This window comes from Schistocerca piceifrons, chromosome 4 (assembly GCF_021461385.2).
Source record: "Schistocerca piceifrons isolate TAMUIC-IGC-003096 chromosome 4, iqSchPice1.1, whole genome shotgun sequence".
Taxonomy (NCBI): Eukaryota; Metazoa; Arthropoda; class Insecta; order Orthoptera; family Acrididae; genus Schistocerca; species Schistocerca piceifrons.
The window spans coordinates 286,627,048-286,644,734 of NC_060141.1; the positions used below are offsets into that span (position 1 = coordinate 286,627,048).

General features: G+C 41.0%; 1 protein-coding gene across 1 annotated transcript in view; it reads left to right on the forward strand.

The window, feature by feature from the left end:
* Positions 1-17,687, forward strand: part of LOC124795800 (dopamine receptor 2-like) — a 596,403-nt gene that overhangs the window by 554,716 nt on the left and 24,000 nt on the right. The window contains exon 2 of the mRNA XM_047259880.1: positions 12,724-12,808. Within this exon, the coding sequence (XP_047115836.1) occupies positions 12,724-12,808 (85 nt within the window). The remainder of the gene's footprint in view (positions 1-12,723; positions 12,809-17,687) is intronic.

Below are 17,687 nucleotides of genomic sequence, written 5' to 3' on the forward strand. Positions count from 1 at the left end.
GAAACCAAATTGCGGCCGATTGCTGCGGTACGTTGTAAACATTCTGCATCACCCACAAGAGCCACTTTTTTAATAGTAATGTCATTATTTGATAAAACAGCATTAAAAATATTTTGCTAGTGAAGAAAATTCTCTCTATCGATGGCTATCGAGAACAGCACTTTCGCTAAAGAACGAGGATTTTCTGAAGTGAGTACATGTTACGGAAGTAAGAGTGAAAAGAGAAGATGAAAGTTCTTGGGCCCAATGTGAAAGAAGGAGTATGTGCGGAAGGTCAAAACTGCAAACTCTTTTTCCGGATAGAAAAACACTACGATTGCGCCAGGTAACGTCGTTTTTTAACGTAATTTGAAAACATTACCTTCCCAGTAAACTCTCAACGATATGGACACCTAATGGTAAAACAAGAAGTCTGTAGCACTTCGATGAAGAGACACAGAAGGACTCTAAAAACTTGGAGGGCGACTAAGAAAAACCTTAGTAACGGCTACAGTTTTCAGGAACAGCTTATGGAGAGAGGGTAATTTTCATATCGAAATGAATTCGCTGACAGCAAATAGCTTGGTGTGAGCTGTGTTAGATGCAGATGTTCACTCGGTGGTGACAAATGAAAATTTGTGCCGGACCGGCCATCACCTATTGCGTGAAATCATTGTTCATGTCCCCACCCGGCACAAATTTTCACATGTCACAAACAGGTAGAACTTTTGCACCTAATATAGTTCACGCCAAGTTATTCGTAGTCAGCGAATTCATTTCAATCTAATTTCGAGTAGCTTTCAGTCATCTTCAGTGTAAAAATGTAATTTTTAGTTAAAACAGAACCAGAAGAAAATACACTACTAGCCATGAGCTGAACGTCTGTAGCCTAAGCAAGCCTGCACGAAATCATAACAAGAACGTTAATCTGCCAGGATAAGAAATAATGGTGTAGCCGATCACATGATATAAATGGATACTATTTAATTTGTGACTGACAGTCCTTCATGTAGGTTTCCTATCGAGTTCAATCGGCCGAAAATGACAAGTGTGACATTCGTCTCCGGCCCCTTCCGGCTAAGAAACTTAGGAAACTTTTCTTTTTTTTTATACCGCAGTCAGTCTTCTGACTTGTTTGAGGCGGCCCACCAACAATTAGTCTCCTCTACCGACCTCTTCATCTCAGGGTAGCACTTACAGCCTACGTTCTCAATGAAACTTCCTGATAGTTTATAACTGTGTGCCGGACCAGCACTCGAACGCGAGACCTTTGCCTTTCGCGCGTAAATTGCTCTACCAACTGAGCTACCCAAGCACGGCTGACGACCCATACTCACAGCTTCAGTTCTGCCAGTTCCTTATCTCCTAGCTTCCAAACTTCACAGAAGCTCTTCTGCGAAGGTGAAGTTTGGAAGGTAGGGGACGAGGTACTGGCAGAATTGAAGCTCTGATGACGGGTCGTGAGTCATGCTTGGGTAGCTCAGTTGGCTGACGGCACAGTAGCTCAGCGTGTTCCGTCAGAGAGTTAGTTACTGTCTGTAATAAAGAACTGAGTGAACGGACCGACGAAGAACCTAAACGAATGTCATCAGACGCCCGCTCCAAACAAATTCAATGAATAAAATGAGATCAACAAAACAAAGAAAGAAAAAGAGTTGGTAGAGCACTTGCCCATGAAAGGCAAAGGTCACGAGTTGGTGTCCAGGTCCGGCATACAGTTTTAAATGTTCAAATGTGTGTGCAATCTGATGGGACTTAACTGCTAAGGTCATCAGTCCCTAAGCATACACACCATTTAATCTAAATTATCCTAAGGACAAACACACACACCCATGCCTGAAAGAGGACTCGAAACTTCGCCGGGACAAGCCACACGGTCCATGACTGCAGCGCCTTAGACCACTCGGCTTATCCGCGCGGCCGGCACACAGTTTCAACGTGCCAGGAAATTTCATGTCAGCGAATACTCCGCTAGAGAGTGAAAATCTCATTCTGGATACGTCCTCAATAATCTTCTGGATATATTTCAATCTCTGTCTTCCTCTACAGGTTTTGCTCTCTACAACTCCCTAGAGTGCCACGGAAGTCATTTTCTGATGTCTTAATAGATGTCCTACCATCCTGTAATTTCTCGCCGGCCGGTGTGGCCGTGCGGTTCTGGCGCTTCAGTCTGGAACCGCGTGACCGCTACGGTCGCAGGTTCGAATCCTGCCTCGGGCATGGATGTGTGTGATGTCCTTAGGTTAGTTAGGTTTAAGTAGTTCTAAGTTCTAGGGGACTGATAATCATAGATGTTACGTCCCATAGTGCTCAGAGCCATTTGAACCATTTGTAATTTCTCCTTGTCAGTGTTGTCCACATATCCCTATCCTCCCCGATTCTGCGCAGAATTTCTTTCCTCTCCGATTCTGCGCAGAACCTCCTCTTTCCTTAGCTTCTCAGTCCACCTAATTTTCAACATTCGTCTGTAGCACCACATTTGAACTGCTTCTACTCTCTTCTGTTCCGGTTGCCGCACAGTGCATCTTTCACTATCATACAATACTGTGCTCCAAACACCAGAAATTCTTCCTCAAATTGATGTCTATTTTTGATACAAGTAGAGTTGCCTTAGCCAGGAATACCTTTTTTGCCAGTGCCAGTCTCCTTTTGATGTCCTCTTTGCTCCGTCTGTCATCGATTATTTTGCTGCGTAGGTGGTAGAATTCCTTAATTCCATCTACTTCGTGACCATCAGCCCTGAAGTTAAATTTCTCGCTGTTCTCATTCCTGCTATTTCTCGTTACTTTCGTCTTTCTTCGATTTACTTGCAGTCCATATTCTGTACTCATTATATTGTTCATTTCAATCAGCAGATCATATAATTCTTCTTTACTTTCACTCAGGACAGAATTGTCATCAGTGAAGCCTGTCATGATACCCGTTCACGATGAATTTCAGTTCCACAACTGAACCTTTTCTTTCTTCGATGTACAGATTGTTTCTCCGTTGTACAATTTGAACAGTAAGGGTGCAAGGCTACGTCGATGTCTTGCACCCACTATGATTCGAGCACTTCCTTCTTGGTCGTCCTCTCTTATTATTCCCTCTTGGCACTTGTACGCATTGTTCTTGTATATTACCCGCCTCTCCCTGTGGCTTACCCCTATTGTTATCATAATTTCGAACATCTTGCACCATTTTACATTGTCGAGTCTTGATGTTTCTTTTAGTCTTGCTTCCATTATCAACTGTAACGTCAGAATTGCCTCTCTGGTGCCTTTATCTTTTCTAAATACAAACTGATCATCATCTAACACATCCTAAATTTTCTTTTCTACTCTTCTGCGAATTATTCTCGTCAGAAACGTATAATGCATGAGCTGTTAAGCTGCGATTGCGGTAATTGTCGCACTTGTCAGGTCTTGCAGGCTTCGGAATTGCGTGGATGATATTTTTCCGAATGTCAGATGGTATGTCGTCAGACCAATACATTCTACACACCAAGGTGAATAGCCTTTTGTTTCCACGTCGACAATGAATTTTAGAAATTCTGATGGAATGCTATCTATCCCTTCTGCTTTATTTTATCTTAAGTCCTCCATAGTTCTCGTAACGACACATTGTACTAGCTCTTTTAAATTGACTGCTGTTTCTTCTTCCATCACATTAGACAAATCTTCCCACTCAGAGAGGATTTTAATGTACGCTTTCCTCCTATCCGCTCGCTCTTCTTCATTTAAATTAGAATTCCCGTTGCACTCTTAATATTACCAGCCCTACTTTTAATTTCACCGAAGGCATTTTTGACTTTCCTGTATGCTGAGTCAGTCCTTCCGGCAATTATTTATTCTTGTAGCATGCGTGTAGCGATCAAGACTGAATTTTAAAAAGAAAATATTTTTAATTTTTTTTATAGCCGTTCCAAAAGGTTTGTTAAAATTATTTCTTTTTCGATTCCTTCACATTTTTCATGCAGCCATTTCGTCTTGGCTTCACTGCACTTCCTATACACTTCATTCCTCCGCGACTTGTATTTCTGTATTTCCTTGACCATTTTTGTATTCGTTTCTTTCATCGATCAAATGAAGTATTTCTTCTGTTATCCACGGTTCTTCGTAGTTACCTTCCTTGTACCTAGGTTTTTCTTTCAACCTCTGTGATAGCTCTTTTTAGAGATGTCCACTCCTCTTCTACTGTACTGGCTACTGAGCTATTCCTTATTATTGTATCTATAGCATTAGAGAATTTGAAATGTACGTCATCATTCATTAGTACTTTCTTATTCCACTGCTTTGCCTATTGATTTTTGCTGCGTAATCTCTTAAACTTCATCCTACTCTTCATCAGTAATAGATTATGATCTGAGTCTACATCTGCTCATGGATACACCTTATGTCCAGTACCTGGTTTCGGAATCTCTGTCTGACCATAATGTAATCTAACTAAAATCTTCCCGTATCACCCACCCTTTTACAAATATACCTCCTGCTCTTGTGATTTTTGAACAGAGTATTCCCTATTACTTGCTGATATTTAGCACTGAACTCAATTAGTCTTTCTCTTCTCTCTTTTCTTGTCCCAAGCCCATATTCTCCTGTAACTGTTTCTTCTCCTCCTTCCCCTACAACTGCATTCCAGTCTCCCATGACTATTAGATTTTCATCTCCCTATATGTACCGTTTTACGCTTTCAGTATCCTCAAATGCTTTCTCTGTCTCTTCATCGTCAGCTTGTGACGTTGGCATATATATATATATATATTTACTGTCGTTCTCGTAGTTGGTTTGCTGTCGATTCCGATAAGAACAATCTCATCACTGAACTGTTCACAGTAACACATCCTCTGTCCTATCTTCCTATTCATAACGAATCCTTCACCCATTATATCATTTTCTGCTGCTGTTGATATTACCGTGTACTCATCTGACCGGAGCCCTTGTCTGCTTCCCCTATCACTTCACTTACCCCTACTACATCTAGACTGAGCCTTTGATTTCCGTTTTCGGACTTACTAGCTTCCCTATCGCGTTCAAGCTTCTGACATTCCAAGTCCAGACTCGTAGATTGTTATCGTTTCGTTCATTGTTCAATCTTTTTCTTATGGTCACCTCCCCCTTGGCAGCCCCTTGCGTAGATTTGAATTGGAGACTTCTCCGGAATCATTTGCCAATGGAGAGATCGCATCACAATTTTTCGATTACAGGCCACATGTCCTGTGGATAGGCGTCATGTGTCTTTAATGCAGTTGTTTTCATTGCCTCCTGCAGCTTCTTGCCGTTGATCATTGATGATTTTTCCGCCGTTACGGGAAATTACCACCCCTAAGACAAGACCGTTGGCAGAATGAGGATGACTTCTTACGCCGGAAGTCTTCGGCTGCCAATGCTGGTTATTACTCAATATTTAAGCACTGGCGGGTTTCGAACGTTTTGATTACTAATGAAAGGCCATACCCCTAGACCACTTTTGCGAGCCTGATTAAATGCATTCGAGTGCTGGACTACTACTTGTAGACAAGTTGAACAGCCCGCGCTGATCCAACAACTCGCTCTACTACTTTCAGGGTGTGTTCATTTGAACGTACAATTTCATTACTGCCACACTGTCAGGGTTTTCAAGTTGACACCTCTTACTCATACTAAGCTGATACCGTAGAACCGACTGGAATTGTCACGCCATACGTCTCTGGTGGGGTACCAGACGACCGCTTGTTACCAGCTTTGTATCACATACAGGACGTCCAAAGAGACCGCCAGTCTGCTCTTTTGGGGAGTGACTATTTTTTATATGGGGAGCTTCTTCGATTTCATAAGGTATTGAGTTCACAAATTTGAAGCTACTTGAAGATCAGGAATATAAGCTGAGAGAAAACCTGCTCTTCTAGGAACTTAAGAAAGTTTCGAAATCACTTGCAGAACGTCCGAAGTTTACATCGTTTAAGGTGTGGTGCCAGCTCTCCAACTGCTACGAAAGAGGGATAGCTTCCTTTGGGAATATTAAATAACCTCGCTCACGTAGCTCGCAGCAAAGCCTTAACTAGAAGATTGGCGCCGGAATGAACTAACAGTTCCTCGAGTAACAAAAATTAAACAGGCGAACAAAGGAAGTCGCAAAGGTCGAACTCAATTAGCTTCCTTTTTTCCCTTCATTTCTTCACGGTTCAAAGAGGGGCGACAAATTGCCGGGGTGCACAAAACAAGCCTCGGCCGGCCTTCATTAATATTCAGAAGCCGGGGAGCCGGGTGGTCGCCGTGACGGCACGGGACGGGAAGCTGCGCCGGTTGGTTCTCCGAGGTGCGCCCGCGCCGCGCAGCCGTGGTGGCTCCATCCGACAAAGGCTGCCGCGCCGGCGAGGACTGCCTCTTCGTTGCGAGCGCGCTTCCAGCTAATAGCCCCGCCGCGTATCCGTCCCTATTTGCTTGTTAATCCACCAACCACGGCAGCGCGCAGCTAGTTGCAGTGCGCCAAAGCCGGCTACCAGCTGATTACACCGCTTGAAAGCGCGCTTTCTGCTGCCGTCATGACATTCACTTTCTCTCCTCTTTTCAAATTGGAGACGGAAAATTAAAATTAAAATTATTCCAGTATAAGTGACTCAAAGGTTTTTGGCACTTCCAACAAACCATTCTAGGCATCTTACATAGCATAAATACATTACGTTTCGAGGAACCGTAACGAAACCGAATGCCATTTATCACTGTAATCTCATATGATTTCATTACTAAATGCTGATTTAGAATTGAACATAAATATCTGTTTTTATGTATTAGATTTTCTCAAAGGTGTTTTCCAACATGTTGAACATGATGGCTCAAGATGTTGGCAACTATGCCGATTAATTGTAAAGAAATTTCAGCTCCAATTGAAATTTTATTTCTAACTGCAGGTCTGCTTTCGGTCACCAAGGTCATTTTGAACTGTTAGTAAGATTAGAGGTACATAAAAATGTAAAATAAAGGTGTAAAAAGCTGCAATCCATTTAGCACACCCTTTTTCATTTAATATGAGAACCACACTCTTCTTATATAATTGGGGGGGGGGGGGGGGAGAATATGATGATAACGTTTTATGAAAGCAAACTGGACTGCAGTGACTGTTCATATTGACTTGTAACTAACTTCATATCTGAACTACATTTAACACGGTGCAAGTCTTCTTTTTCTTTGTAATTTCGGAGAGTGCGTGGGAACAGGGCACTAACTGGATCTGGGACAGGGAAGGCAGTGACCAACGTAACCAAAACAGCAAGACCGAGCCAACCAGGCAGGTAGCAAAAGGTCTTTTTCCGTGGAGGTAGCCTTTCCGGGGGCTGATGCAACTGTGCATTTATGACTCGCCTCCATCCTATTGGCCGAGCAGTGGCGAGGATGAGGAACTTTATCAGCGTCCTTATATGTTCTGCAGGGTGCCTTCAGCAGATAACAATTCAAGCTGCCATTGGCCGCCTGAATGTTGCTTTTCAGTGATTGGTGTTCATGTCTCGTTTGGAGGAAAGAAAAGAGGAGGCTGTATAATTCAGATAAAAGAATTTAGAGTTCATGTGGAGACAGATATGGGGGCGGTTCTAGGGCTTCGTTCAGAGATGAAGACAGGGGCATACCTGTGCATTTTGTGGGAGATGGAGGCGGAGGCGTGTCGAAGAGTTCATCTAGAGATGGAGATGAGGGTAGATCAAGGAATTCGACTGGTGATGGAGACGAGGGCGCATAGAAAAGTTCATTCTGAGACAGACAGTTGTGCACATCTGGTGCACATATTAGCAGCTGACTGAGGTCCAGTGTTCGTATCGCCAGAAGCACGATCCTCGCCCTGTGCTTCAGAGACACATGCATTCCGGCAGAATTCTGCATATCGGTTCCTGATTATTAACGGTGAGTATTATTAACAGCGCCAACACCATAGGACTGTCAGTGGTCTGTATTTAGTCAAATAATTGCTGTGATCTGTCTCAGATCCAGGGTTTGCTATAGTAGAAGCATGCATTTCTCGATCTGTCAGCCAACAGCCAATACATTTGTTTTATTAGAAGCTTGCGACTTATTTTTTGAACATCAGTTGTGTCTAAAGTGTAAGTTTGCTTTTATCTTCGACTAACTCTGAGAACCAGCAGGATTGCTTGATGTATTTCATGGAGGACAGATTTGTAATAACAACTGAAGTTCTTTCATATCCAGATACGTTTTATGTTTGTGTTTTTAATTGAATAAATCAATGTGTTCCATTAAAACTTGTTTATGTAAAGACCTCAAGCTCCAGTTAATGTCATATTTAACGTCATCAAATATCAGCTTTATGATCCACAGCTAAGCTCTCAAACCTTTTGTATCAGCCATATTATTGCAAGCAGTAATTTCAGCGTGGGTCTTAAACGTGTGTCCGGCTCTTAATTTTCTGAGTCAGGGTAACGTTTTCGAACACTCTTGGGGTTTTGCAAAGGTAAAAATGGAGTAAAATGGATAAAGACTGATCGCATAGTAAAATAAATGTTGCGCAACAATGTCGAAATTTTGACGGGGCTACATAAATAACTTTCAAACTTAAAAGCACAGCGTCGTGGAGATAGACACATGCAGCCGACACAGGTCTAAAATCTGGTTCTTTAATCTCTGTCTTACCATTATATAATCTAACTGAAACCTTCCAGTGTCTCAAGGCCTCTTCCACGAATACAGCCTTCTTTCGTGATTCTTAAAGCAAGTATTAATTATGATTAAATTATGCTCTGCACAAAATTCTACAGGCGGCTTTCTCTTTCATTCCTTAACCCCAGTCCATATTCATCTACTACTTTCCCTTCTCTTCCTTTTCCTACTATCGAAATCCAGTCCCCGATGACTATTAAATTTTCGTCTCCCTTGACTATCTGAATAATTTCTTTTACCTCATGATACATTTCTTCAATCTCTTCGTCATCTGTGGAGCTAATTGGCATATAACCTTGTACTATTGTTGTAGGCGTGCGCTTCGGGTCTGTCTTGGCTACAATAATGCTGTTCGCAGTAGTTTACCAGCGCTTCACATTTTTTGTTCATTATTAAACCTACTCTTGCATTACCCCTATTTGATTTTGTATTTATAACACTGTATTCACCTGACCAAAAGTCTTGTTCCTCCCGCCACCGAACTTCATTAATTCCCACTATATCTAACTTAAACCTATCCATTTCCCTTTTTAAATTTTCTAACCTACCTGCCCGATTAAGGGATCTGACATTCCACAGTCTGATCCGTAGAACGCCAGTTTTTTTTTCTCCTGATTACGACGTCCTTGAGTAGTCCCCGCCCGGAAAAACGAATGGGGGACTATTTTTCCTCCGGAATATTTTACCCAAGAGGACGCCATCTTCATTTAACCATACATTAAAACTGCATGCCCTCGGGAAAAATTACGGCTGTAGTTTCCCCTTGCTTTCAGCCGTTCGCAGTATCAGCACAGCAGGGGTGTTTTGGATAGTGTTACAAGACCAGATCAGTCAATCATCCAGACTGTTCCCCCTAGACCTACTGAAAAGGCTGCTGCCCCTCTTCAGGAACCACACGTTTGCCTGGCCTCTCAACAGATACCCCTTCGTTGTGGTTGCACCTATGGTACAGCTGTCGGTATCGCTCAGGCACGAAAGCCTCCCCACCAACGGTAAGGTGCACAGTTCATGTGGAGAGGGGCTATATTTTTCTTGTGTGGACAATCATAGCTTCAAGCAAAAGGTAAAACACTGTAGAACACTAGAATAAGTGACCATTATATCACCATTTCTTACTGTGTACCACAAGGTTCTGTTCTGAGTACTCATCAGGTTCTGACATGTTAATCCATTGTCGGAAGATGCAAGGTTTGTTCTATCACGCATTTAATAAAAAATTATAGGAACAAGAAGTAATATGAACCCTATTTGTGAAAACACGACTAATAAGATACCTGAAAACATCAGCAGTGGCGTCTAGACATCTCACTATCATTACATTTTGCTAAGATTAAGTGCATAGAATTCAGTACCTCTATTAGTAGCCTCCAAAACAACAAAAATGGTCCATTGAAACAATTAAATTCAATGATTCGATAGTATTACTTTTTGGGACTATATATACATCACAATTTTCACCGAAAAACGTACACACAGCAGTATTAAAAAGGGAAGAAATTAACGTATTCTACATTTTACATTCAATAATGAGTTGCAGAATCAGTGTTTGGGGGAATGGAACTGTACGAAATAGTATTTCCAGAACGCACAAGCATGTTATAAGAACGATCTGAGGTATATTTTTATTTTCTTAAAAGGTGGTGTACACAATGGATACAAAATTTATGCAAGTAGAAATGTGTATGTAGTCGTCAAGGAGTGATCATTAGTAGATAAAGGAGAGATACATGGGCACATTTTCATTCAACAACCTAGCAGATCATATGAAATATATTTTAAGTAATGGAACGGAATTTATGATTGAATTAAAGAACGTTGTGTTTGGTGATTCCTTCTATTCCATTGAAGAACATCATCACATAAATTCTTAAATAAGGTTTAGAGTTATTTTATAATCAAATTAACACTGTAATGCTCTAATATTTCATATTGTCGAATACTTTAATTGTATTGCACTTAAATTAAATATATATATTTCACGTCTTTTCATATCCCAGAGACACCTGTCCTGGGGTCAGTCGGAACGACTAATGGAATTTAATGTCACGGTAGACTCAAAGCTGATAACTGTAAAATATGTTATATCTTTAAATAAGACTACCAGTAAAAGATAACACTGATCAAAAGCAGATGTAGAAATTGTTTTTGAGTATCTAACTATATGATAGCTTGATAACAATGGTCTTCGCTGATATTATCGTCTGTGTTTGTTTCTTAAATATGATACAGATAAAGAGAAATAAACAGAAATGAAAATACCATGTTTACATTATATGTTTTCTGGTGTGAGTCTAGAATCGCACGCTGACGACTTCTATGCCCCTCAAATATCCCAGTAATCCCACCGCGGATAGGTGACGTATAGTTTAACGTGAAATCCGAACGACGTTTGATTCCTGGTGAATCTAAACATCACCGTGAGGTGACAGTAGTGTTAAAGGCAGACTGAAATATTCTGTCATTCGACTAGGGGAGAAATGCCTGGGAAAACGCTCAGAAGAATACTGCCTGTATCTGTCTGCCTCGACATCGCACGGCAGTTGTCTCAAGGCACAAAACGCTGCTGACATTAGATTAAATGTCAGGTAGTAGCTCCCAGTTAGTGGGAAACGAAACATGTTCGTTTATGACATTGCCGGCTACCCGCTGTAATAACGACCCCCACATTCATTATGATTCTAAAATCAATACGGTGAGTCTATCTGCTCCATGTTCCAGTAGTCGAACGGAATGATAACTGAATTGCTTCACTGTGAAAAGAAGTACTTGCAGCGCTGCACACCTATGACAAGCCATTAACCGTCCAATGGAAAACTTCGCGGCTTGGTGACATGTTGCACAGGAGCTGCACCAAGAATGTAGTTTTATCTACAATTATGTGCCGTCGTGAAATACGTAAATTAGCAAATATCTAAGAATTCCAACTATCACTAATAGGATCAAACTACACTATGAGCGCACTGACGGAAATTCGTAGGTATGGAATCATAGTGTGGGTTCGTGTCCAGCAACTGGTGAAAGCATCACAAGTTCTGCTATATGCGTGAGAAGAATGGTTCTGCATGTTGTTTGTAAAGTACCGTCTTGGATCTGCCTAGTTTTCTATATATTTTGACTCTGATGGTCATTGAACACTGACAATGAAAAACTTTTTCACTTCATAGAGTGGGCTTACAGCCCTTTACATCTTTAGTAAAGCCACCTTTATCTCGGTCAGCCTGTATCTCTCCTTCCTATTCGTTTATATTTAATTACATTTTTAACTATTCTGTCCTCCCCATTCTGTTTGTATGTGGTTTCAATTTTATGCTCGGTTCACAAAGTGAATGTTAAGTACTTTAAGCGCATTTTATCTCTGAATGAATAGTTTCATATCTTTACTCTCATTAAGTGAAAAGTGGTCATTAATTTTGTCGTAGCTCATTTGATCTCTGAATACACAATTCTTATTTCGGATCTCATTACGTGTACTTCACTTTAGCAGATAATTTTATTTCCTACTTTTCATTATTCATTATTGGTCAATGTGCAGGAGGCATTTCCATTTTTGGAGTAGCCGTGGCTTTACAAAATTTTATTCTTGTTTTCCTTCGATTGCCACGCTTGGTTCAGGTTATTGATTCACATTACTTGACGCTTACTTTATTAGTATTGACTTGTTTACGTGCACATATATCTCAGATTAATGTATGATACCTGTTTTATCGACGTTCAGAAAATTGCGGCTCACTGATTACTACGTCAGCTTTCTGCTGAAATTTTGAGAGGGTAGCTCTTACTCCTTCGTATTTCATTTCAGGGACTGAAGGTAGTTATCCGTCTTTTGAGTAATTATTTAGCTGTCTGCAAAGAGTAGTATTAATGAGTTTCATCTTCGTAACACAATAATATAAATACAATTCTAAGAAAGGCTACATCCTTGTCACATTTCTCTGTTGTTCTTTATCGTCTCCGTTCTCAATTTTTATTTATTGCCAGCCCCTTACACGATAATAATTAGATCTAGTGCTTTGTGGACAAATCCATGTGATGGTCTTGATGCTAATGAAATTAGAAATGGCACAAATTTAATTTATTGCATACAGTCAGGTCTGTCAAACATGTTTCTCCTTCTTTTCAGGGCATTCGTGCGGATACTGTGCGTTTGCTGTCCCAGGCGGATGCGCCGGAAGTATCAGCCGGCGCTTCGGTCCAAACCCAGCCAGGTACAGCTCTTCGTATCTCAGTGTTGCTATCACTAGACGCAAGAAACGAGGTGCAAAATTATCGTAGGCTTTAAGATATTAGTGTATACGACGATGACTGTCCCAACACTTATGCAGGAAATTGTTACGGCCGCACTTTCTCCGAAGACTACTTTCCTTAAATGACTTTGAAAAAAAATGGAAAGTGGCAGTAATCAATACTCCGATAACATGGAAACCCAATCGCTATCCATTTTACTTTGAATAGTTTCCAGATTATTAAAGTATTAACACCTGCTATCATTCTTCTTTTTTAAAAAAAATTCGTTTCAGACCAACTGAGAACACCATCAAAATAATCATTTAGGTCTCTTTTCTTTCGTCCTCACCCAACAATCATTTCCTCATGGTGAGTTCTTTTCCCTTCCATTTGACTTCCTTCTTAGATCTCCGTGGAGTGTTACACACCTTTTCCTGATATAGTACGTTATTTTAGGACGGAATGACTAATTTACTCATTTGGTTACAAAATCAAATTGCCATATCTGTTCTTCACTGGACCAAATATGTTTTGCAAAACTCATTTGTATTTTCCTAATGTTACAATACCAGCTATGTTTGTAATCCATATTTTTACAATGTGTTGCACCGCCTAAATTTAACACTTTAGAGAAATAGTTTATATTGTACAGATTTCTTTCTCTTGTGTATGCTCGTCTTTTTCCATTTCAGATTTTAATTGCTTGTTTTCCACTTTTATGTTTGTATTTCCACCCAGATATTTAAGTCTATTTTTATGATGTTGCTATATTTGATTTCTTTAAATTCTTGATGATCCGCTTTCGTTGGTCACTTACTCTGTGCTTAAAATCATATTTGTACGCCTGTCTCCTCAGATATTTCGTTCAGAAGTTCTAATCTTTTCTTTTCGTTGTCTATGCCAGGTGTTCCCTAACTTTTCCTCTGATGGAAGACTTTGTGACCCCTGGTACTTTTATGGAACACCTTATTTATTTTGAAGGTTAATAAATTTTTTATATATAAGAAATACTTGTTTCATCCTGTAATTATTTCAATTTCAAATCCCACGTAGTAACATAGAAATCAGTTGAGCCGCGGATTAACGTTCGCTGGTCTGGAATGCCAGACGACCAGACGGTTGTTTTTCGGTGGTTCTTGACGTACTCTACGGCTGGTTCACAATCTCCGCTTTAGCAAAAATGATAGACAAACAGCTAACGTAGGATAAACCAAAGAATGAAGCTTGCACGTTTCATAGATAAATAGAGCAAAGGATTTCCCTTCCTTATGTTCACTGACGTGAAGGGTATCCGATCGCAAAGCTATCCGGACGCAACGATAAAAATTGCTTTAATCTGAGAGATCATAAACACAGCGGGACGGTACAACGAAATAGACGCTAGGCGAAACTGGGCTACACGAAGCTGAGGGTCGAAGCGTTATACAGCTTCGGGTAGAAAAATAGTTGTACAACGCATGCGTAGTTGGCATCATGTTCTTGTCTTGGAGAGACACACAGTCTTAATTTTATTTAAAAGCACAGTATTTAACATCACTAGTCAAAATAATTTCATTTCTACAATTAAGTTAGTAAGTTTAGACATACACGTAATGAATGTTAAGTACACTAGCGCCCAAATGTCAGAGACGGAAATAAGTTTCGCATGATATTTCACTGCCAAGTAACATAGCTCGATGAAAGTTGGACCACTCGTAGAAGAAAGTATGGTAGCGCTAGGACACAGACAGTGCCTTCTCTGCGAGATAGCAATGGAAATACTATCGACGATAGTAGTGCGAAAACAGAGTTACTAACCACAGCCTTTAGAAATTCCTTCACCAAAGAGAGACGAAGCAAATATTCCGTAGCTCAAACCAAGAATAGCTGCCAACAAGAGTAACTATAAAGTAGATATCCACGGAGTAGTGAACCAACTGAAATCACTTAATAAAAGCAAGTCTTCTGGTCCTTCCTGTTTACCAATTAGGTTCCTTTCAGAGTATGCTGATGCAGTAGCTCCATATTTAACAATCTTATCGAACCTCTCGTTCGCCGAAAGATCCTTATCCACAGACCGAAAAGTTGCACAGCTCACACCAATGTTCAAGAATGGTATAATTCACTAAATTACAGGCCCATAAGATTAACGTCGTTATGCAGAATGATTTTGAAACATAAGTTTTGTTCGAACAATATGAATGACCTCGAAGAGAGCGGTCTATTGACACTCAGTCAACACAGATTTAGAAAACATCGTTCTGGTGAAACACAACTAGCTCTCTACTCACACTAAGTGTTGAGTACAACTGACAAGGCATTTTAAACTGATTCCGTATTTTTAGATTTCCAAAAGGTCTTTGATACTGTACCACAGGAGGGACTTGAAGTGAAATTGCGTGCTAATGGAGTATCGTCTCAGTTATGTGACTGGATTCGTGATTTCCTATCAGAGAGGTCACAGTTTGTAGTAACCGACGTAGGGCCATGGAGTGAAACAGATGTGATTTCTGGCGTTCCTCAAAATAGTGTTACAGGCCCTCTGCTGTTCCTTATCTATATAAACGATTTAGGAGACAATCTGAGCATCTGCCTTAGTTTGTTTACAGATGATGCTGTCGTTTATCGTCTGGTAAGGTCATTAGAAGGACAAAACAAATTGAAAAATGATTTAGAAAAGATATCTCAATGGTGGGAAAATTGGCAGTTGACCCTAAATAATGGGAAGAGTGAGGTCATTCACATGAGTGCTTAAAGGAAACTGATGAATTTCGGTTACACGATAAATCAGTCAAATCTGAAGGCCGTAAATTCAACTAAATATCCAGAAATTACAATTACGAAGGATTTAAATTGGAAAGAACACACGTAAAATGTTGTGGGTAAGGCAAACCAAAAACTGCGTTTTATTGGCAGAACACTCAGAAAATGTAGCATACCTGCTAAAGAGAGTGCGTACACTTGTTCGTCGTCTTTTGGAGTACTGCTCCGCGAACTGGGTTCCTTCCAGGCAGGATTAAAGGAGATCATCGAGAAAGTCTAAAGAAGAGCAGCGCGTTTTGTATTATCGGGGAACAGAGGAGAGCATGTCACGGACATGATACAGGATTTGGGATGGACACAAATAAAACAAAGGCGTTCTTCGTGGCGGCGGATCCTTCTCACGAAATTTGAATCACCAACTTTCTCCTCCGAATGTGAAACAATCTTATCGACGGTAACCTACAAAAGGAGAAATGATCATCTTAATAAAATAAGGGAAATCAGAGCTCGCACTGAAAGATGTAGGTGTTCGTTTTTCCTGCGCGCTGTTCAAGAGTGGAATAATAGAGAATTATTTTAAAAGCGGTTCGATGAACCCTCTGCCAGGCATGTAAGTGTGATTTGCAGAGTATCCAAGTAGATGTAGAAACAGGTAGATTATCTGTACTACACAAGGCAAGTGAAAGATACACAAAATGTAACGAACAGAAAGACAATTATCAGAGTCTTATGACGGTCTCCTTGGCATTACAAAAGACTGCGAATGATACTTATCAAGTTGTGTAATCTCTACTAACAATGATGCCTGCTCTGCAGCGTGCTCTAGTGCTGGACAACAGGTTTGTAAGGACTTCTAGTGGAAGGGCGTTACTTTCACCACCTGCGTGGTTCACAACTGCTGGTTGGACGTTCGTGCTTTCAGGCGTCTGCCCAAAGCACCCCACATGTACCAGATGTAATTTTATTTGGCGAAACAGGCATGACAGTCCATTCGCTGAAAATCCTCTCGTTTCGAGAGCTCTTCCACGAGCGCTATTCGATGCGGTCGCACGTCGTCATCCGTAAAATTGAAGGTATCGCCGAATGCAACCCTGGAAAGTCGCAAATGGGAAAGAAGTAAAGTGTCACAATAACGCTGACAGGTGACTACACAGTATTCAAAGATTTGTGAGGTCAGTACGCTCAGGCAATATAATGCCTCCCCACAGCACCTGGACCACCGAAACGTTCGAGTTAGACCGTGCCGGAAGTGCACCCATAGCGGTGCAAACACGTAATGTGTCCAGTGACATTGTCGAACATGATTATTTTAATGGTCAAGTCCTATCGTGTGAGGAGGCATAATGCTGCATGGGCGTACTGATCTCCTGGTGTTTGAACGCGTTACACTCACCGACAACGTTACTGTGACACCGTGCTCCTTCCCCATTTGCGTCTATCAAGTGTGCGATCGCCCTTGATTTCATTTTTACGGATCACAGTGAGTGATGGCTTCGAGAAACGCGGATGGAGGAGCTCTTGGAACCAGAGGATATTCGGCGAATCGACTGGCCTGCCTGTTCTGTCGACATACATCCCACCGAGTACGTGTGGGATCGGTTTGGGAGACGTATTTTAGCGCGTCCACATGCACCAGAATCTATCCAGGAATTGTGAACTGCGTTGATAAGCACTCCCAAGTATCTCTTACGATTCTTGTGGGCAGCTTATGATCACGTTGCAGATCATTCACTGCTCTTTGTGGTGATCACACACCCCATTAAGAGGCATTTCCTACCTTTTCCAACGTCCAGGGGACCATCATAAATCGCCGTGACTTCACTTTACTTGTTTGGTTTCAATAAAAGCGTCATTTCTGTACGTCTCATTACATATTTCCTTCAGTTACCTACAGTGTAACAGAGCCTTCTGTGTGTGGTCCAAGTTTCATCGGAGCTGTGTTACTTGGCAGTGACACATAATGTGAAAGTTACTTTGCTTCATACGTTTGGCACTCTAGTGTATTTCTAGGTATGTACTGAGTAAAAATTGTTATTATTCACGACACCTAAACATAGATCACTCAGCATCTTCGTAATTTACAGCCAACAATTAACAACGAAGTAAGGAGGCTAGACA